General features: G+C 53.1%; 2 protein-coding genes across 17 annotated transcripts in view; one reads left to right on the forward strand and one right to left on the reverse strand.

The window, feature by feature from the left end:
* The window catches only part of DNASE1 (deoxyribonuclease 1), a 36582-nt gene extending 20924 nt beyond the window's left edge, over positions 1–15658 (forward strand). For 2 of the 16 annotated variants that reach the window (XM_020915298.2, XM_070460829.1), the window contains exons 2-10: positions 1128–1546; positions 1804–1877; positions 2685–2813; positions 8308–8455; positions 9024–9107; positions 9604–9716; positions 9796–9950; positions 10286–10382; positions 14292–15658. In XM_020915298.2, the coding sequence (XP_020770957.2) occupies positions 2709–2813; positions 8308–8455; positions 9024–9107; positions 9604–9716; positions 9796–9950; positions 10286–10382; positions 14292–14465 (876 nt within the window). In that variant the 5' untranslated portion in view covers positions 1128–1546; positions 1804–1877; positions 2685–2708 and the 3' untranslated portion in view covers positions 14466–15658. The other 14 variants (XM_070460823.1, XM_070460827.1, XM_070460826.1 and 11 more) reach the window with 14 other exon arrangements.
* The window catches only part of TRAP1 (TNF receptor associated protein 1), a 50778-nt gene continuing 37505 nt past the window's right edge, over positions 10792–24064 (reverse strand). Inside the window, exons 11-18 of the mRNA XM_070460817.1 lie at positions 23805–23874; positions 17986–18133; positions 16391–16576; positions 15915–16053; positions 15231–15316; positions 13923–14068; positions 11208–11280; positions 10792–11040 (exon numbers count right to left, since the gene is read on the reverse strand). Coding sequence (XP_070316918.1) covers positions 10939–11040; positions 11208–11280; positions 13923–14068; positions 15231–15316; positions 15915–16053; positions 16391–16576; positions 17986–18133; positions 23805–23874 — 950 coding nt within the window. The 3' untranslated portion in view covers positions 10792–10938. The remainder of the gene's footprint in view (positions 11041–11207; positions 11281–13922; positions 14069–15230; positions 15317–15914; positions 16054–16390; positions 16577–17985; positions 18134–23804; positions 23875–24064) is intronic.

Here is a 24064-nt window from a genome sequence, read left to right on the forward strand (position 1 = left end):
CAGACAGCTTCCTGGCTGACTGTGTTGGCAGCGTCTCAGATGGTTCAACCTGGTGAGCTTCACTGCCCCGTAAACTGATGTCTCCCAGCCCTGAATCCTCCCTGCACCCTAGAGTATTTTATACCTTTTGGTTCATTTTAGTCAGTTCTTATAAATAGTTAATATATCTTTATAGTAAACTTCCCTTGTTTAAAATACCTTGTGGTTTCTGTCCCCTGACCAATAGACCTGGCCATTTCCTTATTGGATACTGGACATTATGTATTTATGTTGTTTTGTTATATTCCTTCAAATAGTATTTATCTTGGTCTGGCATGCAGTTCAGTTCCTTGTCATCAGTTGATCCTTTAGAGAACTGCTTCTGAGCTGTGTTAGGGTGATCCAGAGCTGCCTTTGGTGTACAGATAATTTGGCCTTGTTACTAAGGGTGAAGCCCTTCTGGGGATACCAGCCAGTACTGTGTGAATGAGGGAGCTGTTCCATGGTGGTCTGTGGGGGCACAGTTGATCCGTATTCCTCTGTGAGCTCAGGAGGTTGTTCTGTCTGCTCCTTTCCAGGGATTCTTGTTCCAGCCTCCTCACAGTTTTTCTCAGATAGGTGCAAACTTGTCTTTAGCTGAAGACTTGAGGGGGCACTCTGTAGATCCTGGAGCTCTGCTTTCTTTTCAGTCCCTGCTCCCCAACATTCTCTTCCACACATTCTAGCCCCCTGGGCCTCCCTGCCTCCCAGGTGTCTCCTCACTCACGGGGCATAGAGCCCAGAGTTCCCTGGAGGTCCAGTGGGGAGGACTTGACATTGGCACTGCCATGGCCCTGGGTTCACTCCCTGGTCAGGGAACTAAGATCCAGCGAGCTGCGTGAGTGCCCTGCACGTGCCCTCCCACCCCAAACCATTGGGCCCAGATCCTTGTCTTGCACTTATCCAGTGGCTGAAAACACATCACACCACCTCTTGCCTGGTTTTCTCATTGTTTAGGGGCCTCTCTTACTCTGTCTTGAAAAAAGTGAGTAAAACACACAAATGAAACAGCCTGTCAGGAGCTTGATGAAATTTCAGGACAGCTAGGTGTCCTGTCGCTCAGCTGACTGACATTATTAACACTCCCTTTTTTCTTCTTTTTAAACTAGTCGCGTGTGAGTGGGACCAGGGAGATGGCACAGGCTGAGAGGAAATGACATGGTGTCGTTCCCGCAGCACATTTGCATTTTACCAGCTTCCTGTGCTGTGTCATTTGTGGGCTGAGGCTCCTGCGAAGATCACAGTCTCCTCATGGGAGCCCAAGTGAGGAAACAACCAGTTATCAAGGCATTTGCACAGGCCTCCTCTATGGCCTGCTATGACTTCAGCAGTCTTTGGACAGTGTGGACCCAGACCGACAAGGCCACCCACCTCAGGCCACTCTGACTTTGGCCAGAGCGAGCCGGACTGGACTCATTCCTGGTCTCCTGAGGTCATCGCTGCTCCTGCCTGAGACCCTGTCCCTTGACCCACGACTGTGCTTTTGTGCAAGCCCTGGGGGAAGGTGTCTGGAAAGCCAGCCTCACAGGTAAGTGGACGTGTTTTTGAAGCTGGTATAGACATGGGGTGAGATCAGTTCCACTGCCCAGAGCCCTGCGGTCCCCAAGGAGGCGGACATCTCTGCCAGGCTGAGGAGCCTGGCCCTGTGCAGAAGCCTGCTCCTTTACTCAGTCACCTGGGAGGGCCACGTGGGGTTCCTCTTGTGTGAGATGCTCACACTTAAATGGGCACAGCCAAAGCAGCTGAAGAGGTTGGAGCATCTAAAGCCCTGGTTCTGTCCAGCAGGCCCCTGACTGACCTTCATCTCTTCACTCAGCCGGGCCTCGGTGAGCACCTGCTGTGGATCAGGCCGTGCCCAGGTGCTTCTGCGTAAGCCCCAGCTCTGTGGGACTCAGGCCCAGTGGGATGAGGCTGACCGTACACTGTGTTAGATGTGACTGGTGGGCGGGAGAAAGTGAGCAGGGTGAAGGAGACAGTAGTGGGACAAAGCCTGCTGCTGAGTAGGATGCTGTGGGGGGTGGCCTTTGGGCAGAGGCTTGAGTCAAGGGAGGGACAAGCCCTGTGTCTGGGGGTGGAGGAGCAGTGCAGAGGCCCTGATGCAGGAGCCCCTTTGGACAACTGTGTTGAAACCGTCAGTGTGAAACACACTAGTGTCTGTAGAGAAGCCCCATGGGTGGTCTCGGGTGGGAAGCACAGCAGGTACTTAAGAGTTTTCAGAAAATAGCATCGCCTACCTGGCCAAGGGGGCAGAGTCCCCAGAGAGGAAACAGGCCTGGAGCTGGCCGCCTGCAGGCCCCAAGGCCCCTTCTCTAGGAGCGAGGTGGTAAACCTCAGCTCAGGACAGGTGCTGCCATTCTCTGAGGAGCTGCAGGACAGCCTTATAGAATACAGCATTGCTGTGTCCTTGCCCTGCACCATCTTCACCTTTAGGACTGGGGTAATGAGAACAAGTACTCTAGGTTTCAAACAGGATACAGAGATCTTTAGTCCCAGAGACTTGGTTGGGCAGAGAGTATGGTCTTGTTTCCTTCTGATCATCTCTCGTTGGCTTGCATTGCTCTTGGCGTTTTTAGCTCAGAGATGTCCACGCACAGCCTGCTGGTCAGACCAGCTTGCCTAGTTATCCACCACAGTCTCCAGCTCTCTACTTCAATGACTCATTCCAGATAACAAACAGACTGCTTCTGGCTATGGAGTTGCTCACAGCAGACCAGTCCTGCCGAGGACTCAAGGCACCTGCTCAAAGGACTGGAGCGCCACCCTGGGGCCCGCAACGCAGAGGGGAGCTTGAAGAGGTGAGTCTCCCTCCTACACTGGCCTCTCTCTCGGGGGCTGGGCAGGGGCAGCTGCCAAGAGGCAGAGAACCCAGAGGAGCCCCAGGTAATCTTGTGGGGTTGGGGAGACTAAGCTCTGGGGGCTTGGGAGCTGTGGAGGCAGTGGGACTCAAGGGCGGAGATCCCTGAGAGGAAGGAGGCCAGAGACGCAGAAGGTGCGTACGGAGCAGAGCTAGGTCTTTGGCAGTTTCATGGTGCCAGGGAAGAGTTGAGGGCCTGGCAGGAGGAACAGCCCTAAAAATGCCAGTCTCTCCACTCGGACCTTGGGTGGCCGGCCCCCTCTGCTGCCCCATGGAGGGAGACACCGTCCCAGTCCTCTCCTTTGTCACACACAGCGCCTGACTCTGCGTCTAGTCACTACCTACACTGATAAATGGGACAGAAAGGAAAGAGTGAGAGACCCACAGATGCTGGAGTTGGCAGACATAGAGTTTAAAATAACCAATTAACATTGAAATCGGTAAGATGGAGAGTTTCACAGAGAATTAGAATTCATAAAAGGTTGAAAATTCTAAAAGAGAAAAGTACAATAACAAATTTAAAATTCAGTTAGGTGGATTTAAAAGTAGATGAGAGACAGCTGAAGGAAGGACCAGTGAACTGGAAGATAAATCAGTAGAAAATCTCGCTGCAGACCTTGCCATGACCAGCTCATACTATCCACACTGTCCTGGACTCTGAACCTTCTGGAGACCTGTTGGATGGGGGGAGAGCCTGTTGAGGAGGCGTTCTGTGCTTGGGAGAGACTGAGGGGTCTTGGGGATTTGGGGGACGCTCTTCACTCAACTTTGTTGGAAACGTTACTCACTGGGAGTCTAGTCAGTGGAGCTCCGTGACTCTAGTTAAATCTTTCAGGGCCTCAGGCATCAGGAACCTGATGTTTGTTCATAGGCTCAGGCTTAAGGTATGCCAGTCTTCACAGCACACACCGTGGAAAATGCCTCTGGTGGGATGAGGAGCCAGGGGAGGCTTGTCTGTGACGTGCAGAAGGCGAGCACGTTGGCACTCAGGCCGCTGGGCCACGGGGCCCAGGTGTGGCCTGTGGCAGTGACGCAGTGGGCACTGGCGTAGCTGGTGAGGGGGCAGGGTCAGGGCTGTGCTCAGCGTGACTCTGAAACTGTTGTGGGTTATAGCAGTTCATACACATGCCATTCTGAGAACCTTTCCATCCTGGGTTAATGGTTTCCTTATAATGAACAGAAATAAATTCATGAGGGACAGTGAGCTAAGGTGGGGTCATGGGCCAAGGCCAGTGGCTGAGCTGAGTGATGACTGCTGACCCACACTGTCTGTCGGACACCGATTAGAGCGGTGTCCCAGCGGAGACACTGACCATCTCGAGTAAAGGACGGAAGCCCCTTCATCCTCCAGAATTCTCTGTCTTGGGGCCAGTGAACACCCCTCTTGAGGGGAGAGAAGGAATCCAGGTCAGGTCTGGCTGAGGGTGGGCACAGCAGCCGCTAGCTCCTGGGAGCTTCTGATCAGTTCATGCCAAGCGTCTGAGAGCCGCCTGGACGTCCTGCAGTGTCCCATGTGCTTCAGGACAGGAGGCCTTGCCGAGTTCTCTGGGGGGTCCGTGAGGAGGGGATGTCCTCTCGTGTGGGAGGTGACGGGGCAGGTGAGTACAGGGCCTCTGCCCTTCAGGCATCTTTCAGGGATGAGACGGACGAGGTCCCTGCCCCTGTGCGGCTTGTGTTCTATTAATAGCTGCAGAGGCCGGCCTTCAGGGAGCATGAGCAGGTAAGAGCAAACACACTAAAACAAAGAAAACCAGTGATAAGGGTCACGGAAAAGGGACACTGGGACCGTGCTAGTGGCAGGGTCAGGTGGGGAGGGCGACCTCCCTGAGGAGGCGCCGTGAGCGGAACCTGGGCGGCCCTGGGGGCAGAGCGGGGCCCTGAGCTTGCGTCGCCCAGCCCCTGGTGGGTGCCTGCTCTCCCCTCAAGGACAGGAGGAACCCGTGGCAGATTCTGAGGGGAGTAGGGTGATGTGATTCACAAGATGTGTGGGTGCTGTGTGGAGACTGGACTGTGGGGAGAGTTTCTGGGAGTGGGGAGACCAGTGGGCGGGTTTGCTTGTGTTTGGGGAAGGACAGGCACGGGCGAACCAGAGCGGGTGGAGCTGAGGAAAAGCAGGGACCCCAGTGACCCTGAGGCGTCTGGCATCTGGGCAGGTGGGGGCCATCGTGGGAGGCGGCACCCCCATTGTGTATGTTAGACCTAGAGGTCCAAGGGACCCACAGACCAAAGAAGTAATAGTTTCATTTTTAAATAGTTAAGTCCAAACAGTTTAAGTACAGTATTTATATCTTAACAACTTATAATAGACATTTGGAAAATAATGTAAACATAAAATTTTTTTCATTGCATTTTTAAGTAGCCGTAATTTCTTAGGAGTGGAACATTTGCCTGTCAGGCTCTTCTTGAATTTTGGAATCAGACTGGACCTGGTCACCCTTGTTGCCTTTTCCATATCAGCTTACACAGTAATTGCCTTTTCAGTAACTGCAAGAAACCTAGCTTTGCAGACATGAAATCACACAAAGCAGTGTAGCAAGGTGTCATGTTGAAATGCTGGAGTGTTGAGGTTTAGTATCACCGTTTTCCCCAAAAGTAAATCGCATCCTGCTGTGCCTGCAGCTCCGCTGTGGGCGCCTCCGGGCACTGCTGTGCTGCGCTCTTCTTTTCCCCTGGGTCTGTGGGCCTTCTGTCTCCTGGGCCACATGTTGGTGTGCAGGTCGCGCCCATCCACCCCAAGTTCTTGGGGGCGCTCACTGGGTCTTTTTTTTTTTTTTTTTTGACTGCACTAGATCTTAGTTAGCATGCAGGATCTTTTAGTTTCGGCATGTGGGATCTTGTTCCCTGACTAGGGATCAAACCTGGACCCCTCTACATGGGGCGTGTGGAGTCTTAGCTACTAGACCACCAGGGAAGTGATGGTCTAGAATAGGATGAAGTTTTAAGATGTGAGACGATCTTTTTGTTCTATCTGTTGATCCTTAATACAGACTTTATTTAGAGTTGAAGATATTGAGGTTCAAAGTGGTTGAAGGTGCAGTGGGTGAGCCTGGACTGGGCCCCACACCCCTGACTCTTGGCTGGGCTCTTCCCAGGCTGTGCTGCCTGCCTCTCTGTAGGCCTAACTTAGGGCTGCTGGTATGTCTGTGGAGCTGGGCACTTAGTGCAAGTGAGGCCATAGTTGGGACCTTTTTTCTGGCAGGTTGGTGAGGGAGGGCAGCTCCTTGGCACATAAGGGGCAGTGTTTGGTTGATGGGGGAACAGGGGTGCCAACAGGTGCCTGTGTCCCTGAAAACTGGGGAGCGGGGTCCAGGTACCCTCTGAGCCACGGCTGTGCCACCTACTGGTTTATTCTCATGCTCCTCTCAAAGATCTGCACCTGTGTGTCCAGGTGAAATCCATGGAAGAGCGTTCAAGGCACCTATTCTGGATGCATTGATGGTCTTGGTTAGTGGTTAGAATCTTCATTTTGATCCTCTTGCAGTCTTGGAGATTTTAAACAGGAGAGTCAGCAATCAGACCTTTGCGAAAGGCTGCAGGGGGGCTCCTGGCAGCCTGAGGGCAAGGCCACGTGACCCTGCATTGTAGGTGCCGTTTCGAGGAGCTGACTAGCATTCCTGCTAACCGCCAGAGCTGTCCGTCAGCATGTTCTCATTACTAATTCAGGGGGTTCTGGTCTTGGTTTACTTTGAGTTGTTTTTAATCCTGTGTCCTCCTCCTTCATGACCAGCACACCACACCCATGACACTTCTGTGATTTTTGACCTTGGTCCTTGAAGACTGCTCTTCTCAGGCTGCTCCTGCTCCCTGAAGCCCAGTCCCCATAGCCCTGCACACAGACCCCACACGCCCGCCACTGCAAGGCCCTTCCATTCCAGGGAGGGACCCAGCCTTCCTACTTGCAGGGCTGTCATTGGAGACCACCGCCTCTCCCTAACGGGGCAGAGCCCCCATTGATGGGGTGATGGGCTGAATGATGCCACCCTCCCTCCGATATTTCCATGTCCTAATCCCTGGAAACATCACATGGCAAAAAAGGATCTCACGATACGGAGATGGTCCCAGATTATCTGGGAGGACCCTACACTCACTCACCTCCTTCTCTGAGGGTGAAAGAATCGACACGGAGGCAATGAAGTGAGGCAGCCACAGCCAAGGACACCAGGAGCCTCTGGAAGCTGAAGGGGGCGGAAGGGCCTCCCAGGACCTCCGGAGGGTGTGCAGCCTGTGACACTTTGATTTCAGCTCAGTGCAGTGATTTGGATCTCTGGTCTCTAAAATTACTAGAGAATAAGTTTCTATAGTTTTAAGCCATGAAGTTTGTGGTGACTTGTTGCAGCACCCACAGGAAGTGAATACAAATGGGAAGGCAAAGGATTCCAAGAAGAAATGACTGGACCCAAGGCCTGGCAGACCCTGATCTGCTGCCTGACCGTGTTCTTGTGACCTACTCCTGTCACCTGCGCCTGGACACACAGGCTCTCCGTTGCTAGCAGTTAAGGTGGGCTCTGCAGCCCCTGCCCCTTCCTGGTGCCCACCGCCCTGAAGCCCCCACAGGGAAAGGTCAGGAAGCAGGGCTGGAGTTGAGGGGAGAGGGGTTTCTGGAACAGAGCCGCCACCATGGGCTCCATTCGCAACAGGGAAAGTCGAGCTTTGTGCTGGCGCCAAGGTCACCTCAGATCCTGCAGCTGGAGTGTCGCTGGTGCCCCGCCCTGCAGGTCACCTGCTCCCCATCCCTGGGAGAGCAACATGTGCAAAAGCCAGAGAGCCTTTGGCTATATTGAATGACTTTAAAATCAAGTGCAAATATCATCAGGTGATTTTTACAGATGCAAGGGACCTGTGCCTCTCAAAATAAACACATGGCAGTCACCCACCCGCTGAGAAAAGCACACAGCAGGGCCATTGTTCCTCGTCCTCCAGGTGATGCCCTGGGAAAGGGCACAGCTGCCTGAGCCTTTAAAACCCCAGGGGGGACAGACATTCCTGTGTGGAGCAGCGGCAGCTCCCGCTTGCGTTTCTTAACACTTCGTGAGTATTTTTTAAGCAGCCAGAGGAGAGAACTAGTATTGAAGAATACCAGTTCTTGGTAGAATTCTTTATGAAAGGTTTCAGGTGAGTGTGTCCAGTGCCCCACGGGCTGGGTGACTTGTGCTTATAGGAGGTGGACGCCCAGCCGCGAGAACCCTGGCCAGTCCCGCGGAGGGGGTATCTGGAGCGTGAAGGGCAGTGAGCTGGCACTACACTGCCAGGGGCTTCCTGGGCTGGTGACCCTCACAGAGCTCATCTGCTGGCGGCTGAGGGCTGAGGAGATCTATGGCCCATTATGTGGTCCTTGGCACCTGGCTCTCACCCTGGCTGTTTGTCCAGCTGGGCTCAGGGAGGAGAGGGGGCCCAGTCTGCCCCCAGCCCACACATGGCTCTCCCTTATGCTCCAGGATGAGGGGCACCAGGCTGACGGGGCTGCTGCTCGCCCTGGCTGGCCTGCTGCAGCTGGGCCTATCCCTGAAGATAGCAGCCTTCAACATCCGCACCTTTGGGGAGACCAAGATGTCCAACGCTACACTCTCCAGCTACATTGTGCGGGTAAGTCCAGCTCTGTCCCCAGGGCCCTCAGGGTGGGGAAGCTGGAGGTGGGCTGTCTAACAGGCCCTGGGAATCCTGGGCCAGTGGTCAGTCCTGAGGGTGACTGGCAGTGGTGGTGATGGGGGGCATCAAGGTCTCAGCCCACCTGTCAGTCAGGGGGACAGGCCCTCGTTACTGCCGTGGTGTCCATGGCTGGTGTTAGGGTCCCAGGCCAGGCTATGACAGGGAGTGTCCGGGGCGGGGGCAGCAGCTCAGCCGGCTCGGACGCCGCGGTCTCCGCCTGCCTGCTCAACAGCACTGTGGCCTTGTCCCCAGATCGTGAGTCGTTATGACATCGTCCTCATCCAGGAGGTCAGAGACAGCCACCTGGTGGCCGTGGGGAAGCTGCTGGACCATCTCAACCAGTGGGTGAAGTGGGGTCCCAGGAGGCCTGGGGGGAGGGGGATGATGACGACTGTCTCTTCCCAGACACAGTGCCAGGTCAGCCTGGCTGCAGGGACACAGGTGTGGGGTACCCTGGGACTTGCCCCACCAGTTCCTGACTGGGACGTTTGTCTCCTCAATCCAGGGATGACCCAAACAACTACCACTATGTGGTCAGTGAGCCGCTGGGCCGCAACAGCTACAAGGAGCGCTACCTCTTTGTGTTCAGGTAATGCTGCAGGCCTCCACCTCACGGGCACACAGGAGGCTGCAATGTGGCCGAGAGTCCGTGTGCCCCTCCCCTCAGGTTTGGGGGCAAGAACTGGGGCCCCCAGAGCAGGGGTCTGAGCTGGGCTGTGCCCCTCGAGGTTCACAGCCCATGCAGAGGCAGGAGGCCTTGGCGGGAGCTCTGTGCCAGTGGGTCTGCGTGGTGCCTGAGCCCAGGCTGACCACCCTCTGGCCTGGCCTTCTGCAGACCCAACAAGGTGTCCGTGCTGGACACCTACCAGTACGACGATGGCTGCGAGTCCTGCGGAAATGACAGCTTCAGCCGGGAGCCCGCTGTAGTCAAGTTCTCATCCCCCTCCACCAGTGAGTGCGCCTGTCTTGTGCTGCACCCCACAGCCCCTTTGGTGTCACACTGAAGTTAGGAAGACATCCACCCTCGGGGGGGTGTCTCAGTTGTCCTCCACCCCAGCCAACACTCGGCTCTGCTGTCTCCCCAGAGGTCAAGGAATTTGCCATTGTTCCCCTGCACTCCGCCCCATCAGATGCGGTGGCTGAGATTAACTCTCTCTACGACGTCTACCTGGATGTCCGGCAGAAGTGGGACTTGAATGTGAGCCCCCCCCATCCCCGCCTTGGGCTGTGGGGGCCCCCATCGTGCCTTGGGCCAACCTGTGGCTGTCTCCTGGCAGGACATCATGTTGATGGGTGATTTCAACGCTGACTGCAGCTACGTGACCTCCTCGCAGTGGTCATCCATCCGCCTGCGCACAAGCTCCACCTTCCAGTGGCTGATTCCTGACAGTGCTGACACCACGGCTACGTCCACAAACTGCGCCTATGACCGGTGAGCAGGGTGCCACTGCCATTAGCTTCAGAAGTGCTTCCCAAGACCGGGCACTCACCCTTCTGACTTAGGAAAGGCATTTCTTAGTTTTGGGTTGGAACACATTTAGGGAGCACATGACCCTGGCAGATACGGAGGTTGGTCAGTGGTACGCAGTTTGGGGCAACATTGAGCTGGGGCCCGACCGACTCCATGGTGGCATTGAAGCGTGGTTGGGGTTGTGTGACATTCAGCAGAGCCAGAGGAGCTGGGGGGACAGGCCAGGACCCAAGGTGCAAGTGCAGAGTGTCACACCCTGGGCTCAAGGGGACTTCCTCTTATGTCTTCTGCTGTAGGATTGTGGTTGCAGGGTCTCTGCTCCAGAGTTCTGTGGTTTCTGGCTCGGCTGCTCCCTTTGATTTCCAAGCTGCATATGGATTGAGCAACGAGATGGTAAGTGTCTGTCCTGGACACCCTGCCTTTTTTTTGTTGACTTGAGAAAACCACCTCAGGCACACGACCATAGACGACTAGGTGTCTGGGGTCCCTGGGCTCATTGCCTTTTTCCCACAGGCCCTGGCCATCAGTGACCATTACCCAGTGGAGGTGACACTGACATAAGTCCATCCTGGGGTCTACGACCTCTGCCCCATGCCAGGAGCTGAAGACAGCTGACTCGTTGTCACAGTTAAGAGCGGAGGGTGGAGCTTAAGGAACCCAGTGCCTTCCCTCCCCTGTGAACCCCCAACCACCCCGCAGCAGCTGGAATTTGAGGAGAGCACCTGACCCCCTTCCATTATAAGTGTGGCGGTTCTGTCACCAGAGCACCCCACCTTCTCAGTCGGGAAAGAAAGTCTAAAACTAAGAAATGCCTTTTAATTTAAATAAAGCTCAAAAGGGGCTGTTGTCATTCGCGCCAGTCGTTCCTGTGTGTGTGTGTGCCTACTCCCTAGTGCCTGGCTGCGGGCTGCCTTGCCCATGGTTGCATCTGTCCCCGCGTCCGCAGCCATCAGTGTCGCTCCAGGGCCCTGACAAGCAGGTGGTTCAGGCGTCCAACCATGGGTCGAGGGTCGTCGACAAGTCCCGCTGTGATCATGGCGTTCTCGTAGATCTGAAAAGCAGGATAGCACCTTGTCAGTGGGAGGGGAAACGAGGCCTGGGTCCAACCCAGGGACCTCAAATGCAAAGAGAAGGGAAGAGAGTTGTTCTGTTTAAAACAGGGTTTTAGAGGAAACCTCAAAGCCTCAGCCTGCTCTTCGCCCACTCCAGCAGCCTCACCTGATCCACCAGCAGCTGGGCCAGGTCAGGCTCGCTGTCTCTCAGCTGACTGAGCTTTTTGATGAGAACGTGCCTGCAACACGGAAACCACACGTTAATTAGCTCAGAGCTGGGGGTGCACACCGAGCGCAAGGGCCTGTAACTTGGGGTGACTTTTCTGAAACGCTGGGGTTATCAGAACATGCGACAACAACAAAAAGGGCGATGAAGAAGAGCGCAGTGTTAAAAAAGAAACACGAAAACTTTAACTGATCATACCCAGAAAACCTGGCAAAAGTTTTGATATTAACATACAAAAAGACATATTCTTGGATAAGTGGACCACAGGAGTGAAACTTTCCTTAAATTATATTCTTATTCCTTAAAAAAAAATCTACCAAATTCATAAAGAAAAGTAAACATGGACAATCAGAAGAAATTGGAGGAGGGAGTCCCAGTTAAAACATAAAGCACAAATAATCAAGTAGTTTAGTTCTGGAAAATGGAATGGTAATAGTGCAAAGTGGACAGTGTATACATGGTCATATTCATACAGCAATTTTATTAGTACGTGATAAGACAGGATAACTGGACAGCACCCAGGAAGCAAATTTCTTCCTATGTGATTCCTTGAACCAAGAACCAAAATAATTTCCAGAGCGATCAAGGATTAAATGTAAAAACTAAAAGCAAAGTATATAAAAAAAAAAAAAACTAAAAGCAAAGTATAATACTAGAAAACAGGAAAGAAGTGTTTATAATCTTCAAAAGGGAAAGCAAGCCATTTCAGACTAAATACAAACACAGAAGTCAGAAAGAAAAGACTCTTTTAACTACATAAGAACTGAAATTTTTTCTGCAGAGGAAAAAAATACAATAGGAAACATCAAAATTATAAGGTGTAATTTTCATTTTTGAACGGCAGAAATGAAGGTGTTTGATAAAACTGAACGCATTGGGGGAGGAGCCGAGGACAGCAGCAGTGTCTGTGGTGCCCCGTCCCTCCCGCCCAGCGCTGTTCACAGCAGTAAACATCTACACGGTGAGGACCCCACACTGGAGGTGTCCCACCACGAGCTCCATATGATTGAGAATACTGAAGACTCAACATATAAACAAATTTTAGAGCAAATGAGTTGAAGTCTTTTGGCAATAGAAAATGAGCCCTCTGCACAGCTATCTTATAAAACTACATTTGTGCCAGAACTAGTTAAAGGCAGTGGGTGTCCAGTCAGTGCCCATCTCTGCTGGACACAGCGCTGGGAGCCACGCACCCATTACGCAGGCCTGTATCGCTTATGCCTACCTGCCAACCGGGGTGGCTGTGGAGAGGCCCTTGACACTGCGTGGCCAGCCATGAGCCAATTCAGATCTCCTCCTTAGTAATCGTGTGGCTGGTAATTTGGCTCAGAAGCTGGAAAAGGCACCTTTCCCTACTCCCAAATAGTTTTAAGGAAATTAACGCTTTTAAGGAGGAAAAATATGGTAAGGTGGTAAATTAAAAAACTAGACACATATTATATTAAAAAACAAAGCACCCATAGCTTAAAGTCCAAAAGAAATATATAGGGTACAGTGACTGTGGTGGTGGGAAACTATGTACTTTTTCTAACATTTTTGGTAACTTAGGTACTTGATTTAAAAAATTACTGCTGTTAGTTTCCAAAACAAAAAATGCCTCCATGTACAACAGCAACAGTTAGAAAGTGCAATTTCAAAATACCAAATAAAAAAGACATGTACAAGAATGCTAAAGAAAAAAAATACTCAGCTGAGAAGGCAGCACAGATCAGCAGGAGTGGAGAGATTAAGCAGTTAACAGTCCAGGCAACAGGTGTTTTTTCCATGAAGCCGAAGTGTATCCCTGCCCACCCCCCACACGGATCCCAGACAGGCTCCACGAAGACGAAAGGCATATAGGGGAAGAAACATGTCTGAAATAAAGATTTCCTAAGACCCCAGAAAGCCTCAAACATGCATACATTTGATTACATTAAAATTAATTACATAAAGAATTTCTCCAGAAGATATCTTCAGACAGGTGAAAAGTAAGTAAGATATTTGCAGCAACGGCTTCTTTACAAAGAAGGCGTTGAGAGAAATCCAAGCCCAAGGCTCACTCGTGGGACTGGGTTCCGACACTTTGCCCTCCAGAAGCCCTGGCCCTGGCCCAGCCCAGCTGAGGACACAGCCCTTCTGCGACTGGACACGTGCCCTGGAGACTCACCCACGCCCCAGGTGGAGGACAGGCGTTCAGAGCAGCCTGCTCCCAACAGCCTCCGAACAGAAACTACCCCGGCGTCTGTCAGAACAGTTACTGTGCCGAGCAGACTCATACCCAGAACACGACTCAGCTGTGAACACAAACCACAGTCACCCCAGACAGGCTCACGGGCTGACTGAGGGAAGTGCGGCTGCACAGGGGTCCCTTCACACGCCGCTCAGAAACAGAACTGAGCTCGTGTGTCATGATGCACAAGTGCCTGGAGTCAGGACTGTGGCTGCCCCTGGGGGCGGGACAGTTCAAGTGGGAGGAAAACAGGAGTTTCTGGGCCAATTTTCTTAAACGTGAATGTTTATAAATATTAACCAAACTATCCATTAGCTTCACGTACTTCTCTATGTGTTACAAGTGAAAGAACACGGACTCATACAACTCCAAGAATACCTGGGGGTCAGAAACCCGAGCACGCGTGCCCCCTGGGCATCGAGGGACATGGGCCCCAGCAGCCTCACCTGGGGTTGATTTCCAGTGTGGGCTGCAGCAGCTGTGCGCGCTCCTCCTGGGTCTTGGCCAGCTGGCGCATGCGCAGGAAGTGCCGGGCGGCCCCCATCTCCAGCACCGTGATCATAGCAGGGTGGGTGTCCAGCCGGAGAGTCACCTGCAGGCACGGCCAGAGGTAAGGGGAGCACCTGGCAGGGTCTTGACAGATACGAGGCTTTGCCAGGTGACAAGACAGGACAGTAGTGCACCTTCCTTCCTGTCTCCCCATCACCCCCTAAGGAGAGGAGGCCTGACCACCCCAAAGCCGCCTAATTCTAACCTATCAATTAGCCTCCAGGGTCCATCCTGCCTGGTGTTACCTGTATGTCTCTGCTTCACAGGGGCCACTGCCAAGTCCTACAGCGACCCTGTGTCTCCAGGCCCCGCCTCTCTCCCTTAATCCTGTCCATCCAAGAGACAGTGCTCTCACCGGCCTCTCCCTGCGGCTCCCTCTGGCCTTTATTTCATCAAATACACCTTCTTCCCTGCAGCCCTGCAGGCTACAGACCTCCTGACTTACACCAGAGACTCCCGGGCCTGCTGGGCCCACAGCCTGCTGACCTGGGGAAGCACTGTGCCTGTTCCTTCATAGGAAACGGACAAGAATTCTGCTTCCCTCCCAGGCCACCTTAAGTGAGCCGCTGCGGTAGAGCATGGACACAATACGTGTGCTACGGAAGAAGCCTTGCTCCCTGCCCGGCGGCCCAGAGACCCCCTTCCGCCTCCCACAGGGCCCTGGGTCTGCCCTCTGCTCTCGGCCGTTCGGACACCTGCCCCTCCCTCGCAGCCGCGCAGTGACGCCTGTTCCCTGGTGACTCTCTCTCTCTCACAGCTTTGAGCTGGACTGGTGGGTTCCTAGCTCATGAAAGCCCACCCAGCCCCCATCTCAGAACCCAAGTGGGATGGTATGCTCTTGTATCCTCAGCTACTGCAGCCCCTTTAGACCTGGACCAGGCAGACCAACTGGGGAGCCCTCTTCTCTGCCCACCAGGCCCTCAACTGCTCACCTTCACTCTTGGCTCCCCCTGCTCTACAAAGTGGAGGCAAAGCCGAGCTTGCTCGTCTCGCGTCAGCAGCACCCCTGTGCACGTGACTACACATGACAGGGCACACGAGTGCAGGGGGGCAGTGACATGTCTGGTCTCCACCTCACACCATGGCTCCAACCACTGCTGGGAGAGCACCCGCCAGGCCAGCAGCCCGGAGACGGCAAGCTGGCCTGCTGTGTGGTCACGGAGGGTCACGGCGGCTGGCCGCTGGCCCGTCTCAGAGAGTCTCACCTTCACGTCGGTGACGCGGGACCCCAGCGCATTTCTCATCCAGGCCATCAGGTCCTCTGTCTCCTTCTCTGACAGGCGGTCTCCTGCTACAGGCAAGTGCAAGGGTGAGCTTGGGCTGTCTGCATAACTCTCCCCGTGGGCTCCCTCCACTCTGCCAGCCACTGACCGGCACAACCACAGAAGCTATCAAAACGCTCTGCATCTAAAAGCAAGCGGATGAGGGACCTCGCTGGTGGTCCAGTGGCTAAGACTCTGCGCTCCCAATGCAGGGGGCCTGGGTTCAACCTCTGGTCAGGGAACCAGATCCCACATGCCACAACTAGAAGTTCCCTGCATGCTACCATAAAGACTGAAGGTCCTGAGTGCCACAACTAAGCCCTGGTGCACCCAAATGAATATTAAAAAATAAAATACAGCTGATAAGTTCATACCTCAGGATGCTTTTTGGGTGCCTGAGACCCATATGCAGATATTTTATTAGGGCCTTAAAACTTCTGATTCTCTTAGACAGCTTGATCAGTCTTATGAAGACACGTTGAAAAGAAAACCCCCCACACACACCCACCACTGCAGGACAAAAAAGGCCATGAGGCCAACAGTGCCAGCTCCCTGGGCCCGCTCGGCCTCACCCACCCCTAGGCCACCAGCCACATCTGAACCCGGAGGGAAGGGAAGCAAGCTGACCTGGGGCGCTGTCCTCAAACTTCTCCTCCTTGTAGTGGTCGACCACAATGTCTGTCTCCACAGAGATTAGCTTCTTCTTGTCAAACTCACGCAGGTGGAGCAAAGTCAGCTCATCAAACTGCTCGTAGCAGAAGAGAACCTGTGCGGGGCAAGACGGCGTAGTCAGGTGGGCAAGCCTCCACCCGGGATGGAGCGGGGCTCCTGGGCCTTCTGGATGAAGTGAGTGGTTTAGAGACAGCCCTCAGCGAGCAGGAATGTGGAGGATGGTTGTAGAGAGACCCTTGTGTCACTTCCTAGACAGGGGATCGAGGGGGGGCCCGGGCCCACCTCTGCCCGTGGGTGGCTCACCACGCGGCTCTCCAGGTCCCCAGCACAGGCCGTCAGTTCCCAGTGAGCACACCCCTCCTTCAGGGCTCAGGCCCCCCGCCCTCTGACCTGGCCAGAAAGGAGAAGTGCGGGGGGCCCAGCTCACTCACCTCCGTGTTTTTCCGCTTCATGGCCTCGTAGTAGGGCGAGTGCTCCGCCAGGTGCCGGCTGGGGGCGCACAGGTAGTAGATGTTGCGGGTGCCAGCCTGCATGCGGCCGGCATAGTCCAGGAGGCTGGTCAGCTGCCCGGCGGGCAGTGCTGACGACTCATACCGCAGCAGCTTCGCGATGTCCTCCTGCAGGTGGCAGAGGCCGGGTCACCGCAGTTCCGGGTCCTGGATCTGGAAGCCTCCTGACTGAGGGGCACGGACCTCAGGGGCCTCCAGTAAGGGAGGACAGCTCTGGCTGGCCTGGTGACCCACTGCGTCTGCAGCCAAGGCAGCTGCTGCAGGAGCCTGGCCTGGGGGTGGCACACAGGGCTGACTTGGGGTCTGGGGGACCTGGGGACTCCAGTGCAGGCCCCTGGGCTCCACCTGCCATTCCAGCTGGCCCAGGGCCTCGCTGAGCGGGCCCTTCCGGGTAAGCCGCATGCACAGTCACAGGAGTGGCCAGGCCCTGTCCATGACAGAGCCGCTCTTAGACCCAGCAGCCTCCCTCTGTCCTGAGTCACAGACCCTGTCTCTCGCGGAGCAGGGCACATAGGTGTGAAGTCCACGCTCCCTAGCCCTCCTCACAGCAGGGTGTGCTAACCAAAGTGGGCGTGTGACTCGGAGAACAGACCCTGGAAGGAGTGGTGTGTCTGTCTCTGCTTGGCTGAGATGTGTATGTGACTACAGGTGGCGTCATCAATGAGGACGGAAGAGCAGCAACAGGCTAGGGCCTGGTCGTGCCCTGATGATAAACTGCCACATCTACACCACTGCCTCATCTGACAAACCACGGTGCCCGAAGGGCACAGTCCCGACGAGGGTGACATGGTAGGGATGCAACGGGACCAGGCAGGGATCTGGGGGCCCAGCCAGCAAGCCAGGCTCTAGGTGCAGAGGCTCAGTTCATGCTCTGGTGCTCGTGATGGATCCTGACAAACACGAGACAGGCCTCTGGCCTAACCTGGGTGCCGCTCCCACAGACACAGAGGGCGCACGTGGAGCCCAAGCAGGCAGTGCCTGAGCTGTTGGACAGCCAGGGTAAGAAGGGCTGGGGGGAATGCACAGGTTGGCAGCCTGGGCGCTTGGCCCCTGTCCCACCCTCCCCAGCCTGCAGAAGCAGCCCTGAAACCCCAGGTGGTCAGTCACCCTCCTTCCTTTGTATTACAACTTCAAAATGTTTATGGAACAGTCTTACTGTTTTTAAGTAATTATGCAGTTATCTGACCCCTGGCCCCAGTGTTGGAGGACTTCTGCCTATCACATGATGAGCTGCCCTCCCCACCCGTGAACCAGGCACCTCGCCTGTCCCTGCTTCTGTGACCTCAAGTCCTCCGGGCCCTTGTGGGAGGAGACGGCGCACACCTACACCCCTCCGGCCATAGGCAGGGGCCCTGGAGGAGCCGGGCCTGCAGGGACCACTTGTGGGGTCCAGAGGCCTGACCCCCGGGAGCGCGGCTGGCCATCCTCACATCCCAGTAAGCTCAGGTGTCTGCTCTTCAGCAGTGTCCTCCATGGTCCGAGGCCGCCCAGAGGAAGGCCCAAGACCCAGACCCTACCTTGACCTCCTGCTCAGCTGTGGTCACAATTCCCTCCCTCACGAACAAGCCGTAATCTTCAAAAAACTTGGCATATTTCTCAGCATCTTTTTTACTCTGGTCAGTGAAGAATTTTATCAGCCTCTGCTGCAGAACACCCTGGAGTTTTCTACAGAACAGAAAAGCACTTACTACAAGAAAGCAACTTTCACAGAACACCATCGAACAGAAGGACATTGCTGCTGCTGCACTTCAGTCATGTCCGACTCTATGTGACCCCATAGACGGCAGCCCACCAGGCTTCTCCATCCATGGGATTTTCCAGGCAAGAGTACTGGAGTGGGGTGCCATCAAGAAGGACATTAGCCACCTAATAATCAGGAGTGAAGACAACATACCAGAAAGGAAGGGTGTCCTGTGGTCAACTCCAGTTAAGGAGACAGGAGCCCCCTAGAGGCAGGAGCCCCTAGGGCTTCCCTTGTGGCTCACCTGGTAAACATTTATGGACCAGGATTTTCACCATAGCACATAAAACACAATTATGAACAAGCTTCAGTGTTCAACAGGAGAGAACAGGTTGAAATGAATGATGGAAAACTACATGCCATTAAAAATTACACCCTCTAACATGATTCTTAATGACATGAAAAAAGTGCGTGAGTTGAAAAAAAAACCAGAAAAATCCCAGTATGGATAAATTACAGAGTACACATATATACTAAGTATGCAAAAACTACTTGTTGTACGTTATATTTTTCATAATCATGATCCATGCTTGTATACTTTAATTTTGGTTTATACTGGATAGAGGCTTCCCTGGTGGCTCAGATGGTAAAGAATCTGCCTGCAGTGCAAAGACCTGGGTTTGATCCCTGGGTAGGGAAGATCCCCTGGAGAAGGGAACAGCTACCCACTCCAGTATTCTTGCCTGAAGAATCCCATGGACCGAGGAGCCTGGCGGGCTGCAGTCCATGGGGTTGCAAAGAGGCAGACACAACTGAGCACTAACACTTTCACTTTTCATCCTGGACATACTATACGTGCACTACAGTTTTACAAAATTGGTATTTTTTGCACCAGGGTATTGACCAAAACATTACATGATGGCATAAAATTTTGAACAACTTTTTTTGTGGATTAGGGGGTGTTTTTATTTCCTTAATACTCCGCCTTGGGACTTCGCTGGTGGTGCAGTGGTTGGGGACCCGCTGGGCAGCGCAGGGACACAGGCGCGGTCCCTGGTCAGGGAACTGGGCCCCCACATGGCACGGAGCAGCTGAGCCTGGGCCACAACTCTGGAGCCCACGTGCTGCAACAGAAGACCCATGTGCCACACCAAGACCCGAGAAAGAACAAATGTCTAAAAGTATTCTGCCTCTCCTTTAAAAAGGTAAACTTACCATCTGTTTCAGAGTAGGGAAACAATAACATTTAACGTTCAGTTCAGCTTTTCCTCTTTTTATTCTCATCCTGAATAACTCAGTCCATCAGCCACAGGGCAGAACAGGACAGGGCAGTGCCTGCGTCTGTGGTCGGGGAGCCACAGCAGCTTGGACGGGACCAAGAGGTGTCTGTGCAGGGCAAGGGTAGAGGGAGCCTGGCATGGAGTGTCAGAGCCCAAGGACCCCAGAAAAGGGTGCAGGCTGGGACAGCGGGCAGCCCACAGTGTGGCATCAGGGCCTGAGCCGGTGAGGGAGCTGGGGAACCGGGGGAGGGCAGGCTTGTTTCAGGGAGAAGACTGGAGAGTAACACCTTGGGGATAATCAGGCAGATTCCACACTGTTGGGAGCAGATGTGAAGGTGGAAGACAAAGCACGATGGGGATGGGGCAAAGGAGTCAGTCTGAGGAGTTCCCGCTAAGCCTGGGACAGTTTGGGCATCACACAATGACAGTACCAGATCATAACTCCTGAGTAAAACGGAAATCAAATCATGCAAATAAGTTGTAAAAGTATTAAGAAAAGTATGTATAAGTGTATTCAATATCACAGTAATCCAAGTCTACGCCCCGACCAGTAATGCTGAAGAAGGTGAACAGTTCTATGAAGACCTACAAGACCTTCTAGAACTAACACCCAAAAGATGTCCTTTTCATTACAGACGACTGGAATGCAAAAGTAGGAAGTCAAGAAACACCTGGAGTAACAGGCAAATTTGGCCTTGGAGTACGGAATGAAGCAGGGAAAAGGCTAATAGAATTCTGCCAAGAGAACGCACTGGTCATAGCAAACACCCTCTTCCAACAACACAAGAGAAGACTACACATGGACATCACCAGATGGTTGACACCAAAATCAGAATGATTATATTCTTTGCGGCCAAATGAAGCAGCTCTTTACAGTCAGCAAAAATAAGAACGGGAGCTGACTGGCTCAAATCATGAACTCCTTATTGCCAAATTCAGACTGAAATTTAAGAAAGTGGAGAAAACCAGTAGACCATTCAGATATGACCTAAATCAAATCCCTTATGACTATACAGTGGAAGTGAGAAATAGATTTAAGGGACTAGATCTGATAGAGTGCCTGATGAACTATGGATGGAGGTTCGTGACATTGTACAGGAGACAGGGAGCAAGATCATCCCCAAGACAAAGAATTGCATAAAAGCAAAATGGCTGTCTGAGGAAGCCTTACAAATAGCTGTGAAAAGAAGGGAAGCGAAATGCAAAGGAGAAAAGGAAAGATATACCCATTTGAATGCAGAGTTCCAAAGACTAGCAAGGAGAAATAAGAAAGCCTTCCTCAGTGATCAATGCAAAGAAGTAGAGGAAAACAATAGAATGGGAAAGACTAGAGATCTCTTCAAGAAAATTATAGAGATACCAAGGGGACATTTCATGCAAAGATGGGCTCAATAAAGGACAGAAATGGTAGGGACCTAACAGAAGCAGAAAATATTAAGAAGAGGTAGCCAGAATACACAGAAGAACTGTACAAAAAAGATATTTGCGACCCAGATAATCACGATGGTGTGATCACTCACCTAGAGCCAGACATCCTGGAATGTGAAGTCAAGTGGGCCTTAGGAAGCATCACTAAAAACAAAGCTAGTGGAGGTGATAGAATTCCAGTTGAGCTATTTCAAATCCCAAAAGACAATGCTGTGAAAGTGCTGCACTCAATATGCCAGCAAATCTGGAAAACTCAGCAGTGGCCACAGGACTGGAAAAAGTCAGTTTTCATTCCAATCCCAAAGAAAGGCAATGCCAAAGAATGCTCAAACTACCACACAATTGCACTCATCTCACACGCTAGCAAAGTAATGCTCAAAATTCTCCAAGCCAGGCTTCAGCAATATGTGAACTGTGAACTTCCAGATGTTTAAGCTGGTTTTAGAAAAGGCAGAGGAACCAGAGATCAAATTGTCAACATCCGCTGGATCATTGAAAAAAGCAAGAGAGTTCCAGAAGAACATCTACTTCTGCTTTACTGACTATGTCAAAGCCTTTGACTGTGTGGATCACAATAAACTGTGGAAAATTCTGAAAGAGATGGGCATACCAGAGAACCTGACCTGCCTCTTGAGAAACCTGTATGCAGGTTAGGAAGCAACAGTTAGAACTGGACATGGAACAACAGACTGGTTCCAAATAGGAAAGGGAGTACGTCAAGGCTGTATATTGTCACCCTGCTTATTTAACTTATATGCGGAGTACATCATGAGAAACGCTGGGCTGGAGGAAGCACAAGCTGGAATCAAGATTGCCGGGGGAAATATCAATAACCTCAGATATACAGATGACACCACCCTTATGGCAGAAAGTAAAGAAGAACTAAAGAGCCTCTTAATGAAAGTGAAAGAGTAGAGTGAAAAAGTTGGCTTAAAGCTCAACATTCAGAAAACTAAAATCATAGCATCCAGTCCCATCACTTCATGGGAAATAGATGGGGAAACAGTGGAAACAGTGTCAGACTTTATTTTTCTGGGATCCAAAATCACTGCAGATGGTGATTGCATCCATGAAATTAAAAGACGCTTACTCCTTGGAAAGAAAGTTATGACCAACCTAGAGAGCATATTAAAAAGCAGAGACATTACTTTGCCAATAAAGGTCCGTCTAGTCAAGGCTATGGTTTTTCTAGTGGTCATGTATGGATGTGAGAGTTGGACTATAAAGAAAGCTGAGCACCAAAGAATTGATGCTTTTGAACTGTGGTGTTGAAGACTCTTGAGAGTCCCTTGGACTGAAAGGAGATCCAACCAGTCCGTCCTAAAAGAGATCAGTCCTGGAATGTTCACTGGAAGGACTGATGTTGAAGCTGAAACTCCAATACCTTGGCCAGCTGATGTGAACAGCTGACTTATTTGAAAAGACCCTGATGCTGGGAAAGATTGAGGGCAGGAGGAGAAGGGGACGACAGAGGATGAGATGGTTGGATGGCATCACTGACTCGATGGACCTGGGTTTGGGTGGAGTCTGGGAGTTGGTGATGGACAGGGAGGCCTGGCATGCTGCAGTTCATAGGGTTGCGAAGAGTCGGACATGACTGAGCGACTGAACTGATGTGTAAGAAATGAACACACAGCTACAAAACACCACTCCCACATATCATTACTAATTACAGGGGAAAAAAGAGGCATTTCACCTGCGAAGGCTGGCAGACACCCCCTTAGTCAAGTGTCAGCGCCAGTGAGGGGACAGCTCCCGTCTCGGCCCGCCTGACAGGACGCACACGGTGCTCCTGCTGCACCCGAGCAAGCAGGGCATCAAGACCCTCACCAAGGCCACCCAGGAGATCACAGGGACCTCAGACGCACACAGGTCTCGAGAGTCAGGGGATGACTGGAACTCAGCCAGCCTCCAGACCAGAGAAACGCCACAGCTAAAAGCGGGTGTGACCCTGGACGGGACCCTCTTGCTGCAGAGGACACGACAGGCGTGTGGTGTGGGCGGTCTGCGGAGAGTGGCAGGTGTGCCCCGCTGCCCCGACTGGACTGTGTCCTCTAGACGCACACCCGAGACGCTGGGCCAGGGGGCACGCAGTGCACAGGTGACTCTCCCAGGGCTTAGGGAAAATGGATTCTGTGTCACACTTCTTGTAAAATATTTCACTTAAGGCCGACTCTGCTGGTAAAGATGACAACCCAGCCCTGGAAAACCACAAGCAGTGACTGAATGGCTGGACACACCCGTGCCTGCAGCCTCAGTCCCACCAGTGTCTGGGTCAGCCCAGCTCCGGCTATGGGGGGCAGAGCACGTGGCTGCATTCAGAAGACATGGGCTCAAATCCAGGCTCACTCCCTGGTGGTGGTGACCCCCCTGTGACTCAGTTTCCACAATTGTGACATGGAGACCTCGGGGGTCCCATCCCTGAGAAGATGGGCTGCACACAGGAGAGGCTTGGGACGGTCTGGGGGAGAATAAACGCCCAATAGACCGAAGCTGCGGCCGCCATCAGGATGGGAGATGAGAAGGACGGCCACCCCTGCCCAAGTGGATTCCAGGAGTGACGTCTCCAGGTGGGTCTCAGGCCCAGCCCTTGCTTCCTTTCCAGCATTAGTGAGCTTCTGGACTGAGGTCAGACGTCCTGGCTCTGGGGCTGTTCTCGTCTGTCCAGGACAGCCTCTGGAACCTCCCTGCCGCTGCTGCCCCAGGGCTGGGGGCCGGGGGTCAGGGCTTGGCCGAAAGAGGGACACATGGCAAAGGCAGCACTTCTGCACATCGGTCCCCAAACCCCTCATGAAAACCAAAGGGAACCACGAGGCAGAGCACAGGTGACCTGCACGTGCCCCCGCCACAGCTCCGCGGGCACCTGCGCTCCAGGCTGGGCAGCTTTGAGCCCACTTTCGGTGGCAGAGGCAGACCTGCCCAGGCGGCACCGTGTCTGCTGACTCACCTGATGAGCGCGCTCTCCTGCAGCAGCTCCCGGCTGAGGTTCAGGGGGATGTCCTCACTGTCCACCACACCTGAGACGTGGCCATGTGTGGGTGAGAGCAGGGGACGCTCGGGGGCCTCCCTGCCCAACCCCTCGTCCTAGAATTCACCCACACAGTGTCCAGGTCATGACCTGTGTCACGGGGTTGGAAGAAAAGCAGGCAAGGCCAGCAAGCCTTTGCCGGGATAGTTTCTACAATTTCAGCACCCGCTGGACTCTCT

This window comes from Odocoileus virginianus, chromosome 33, assembly GCF_023699985.2.
Source record: "Odocoileus virginianus isolate 20LAN1187 ecotype Illinois chromosome 33, Ovbor_1.2, whole genome shotgun sequence".
Taxonomy (NCBI): Eukaryota; Metazoa; Chordata; class Mammalia; order Artiodactyla; family Cervidae; genus Odocoileus; species Odocoileus virginianus.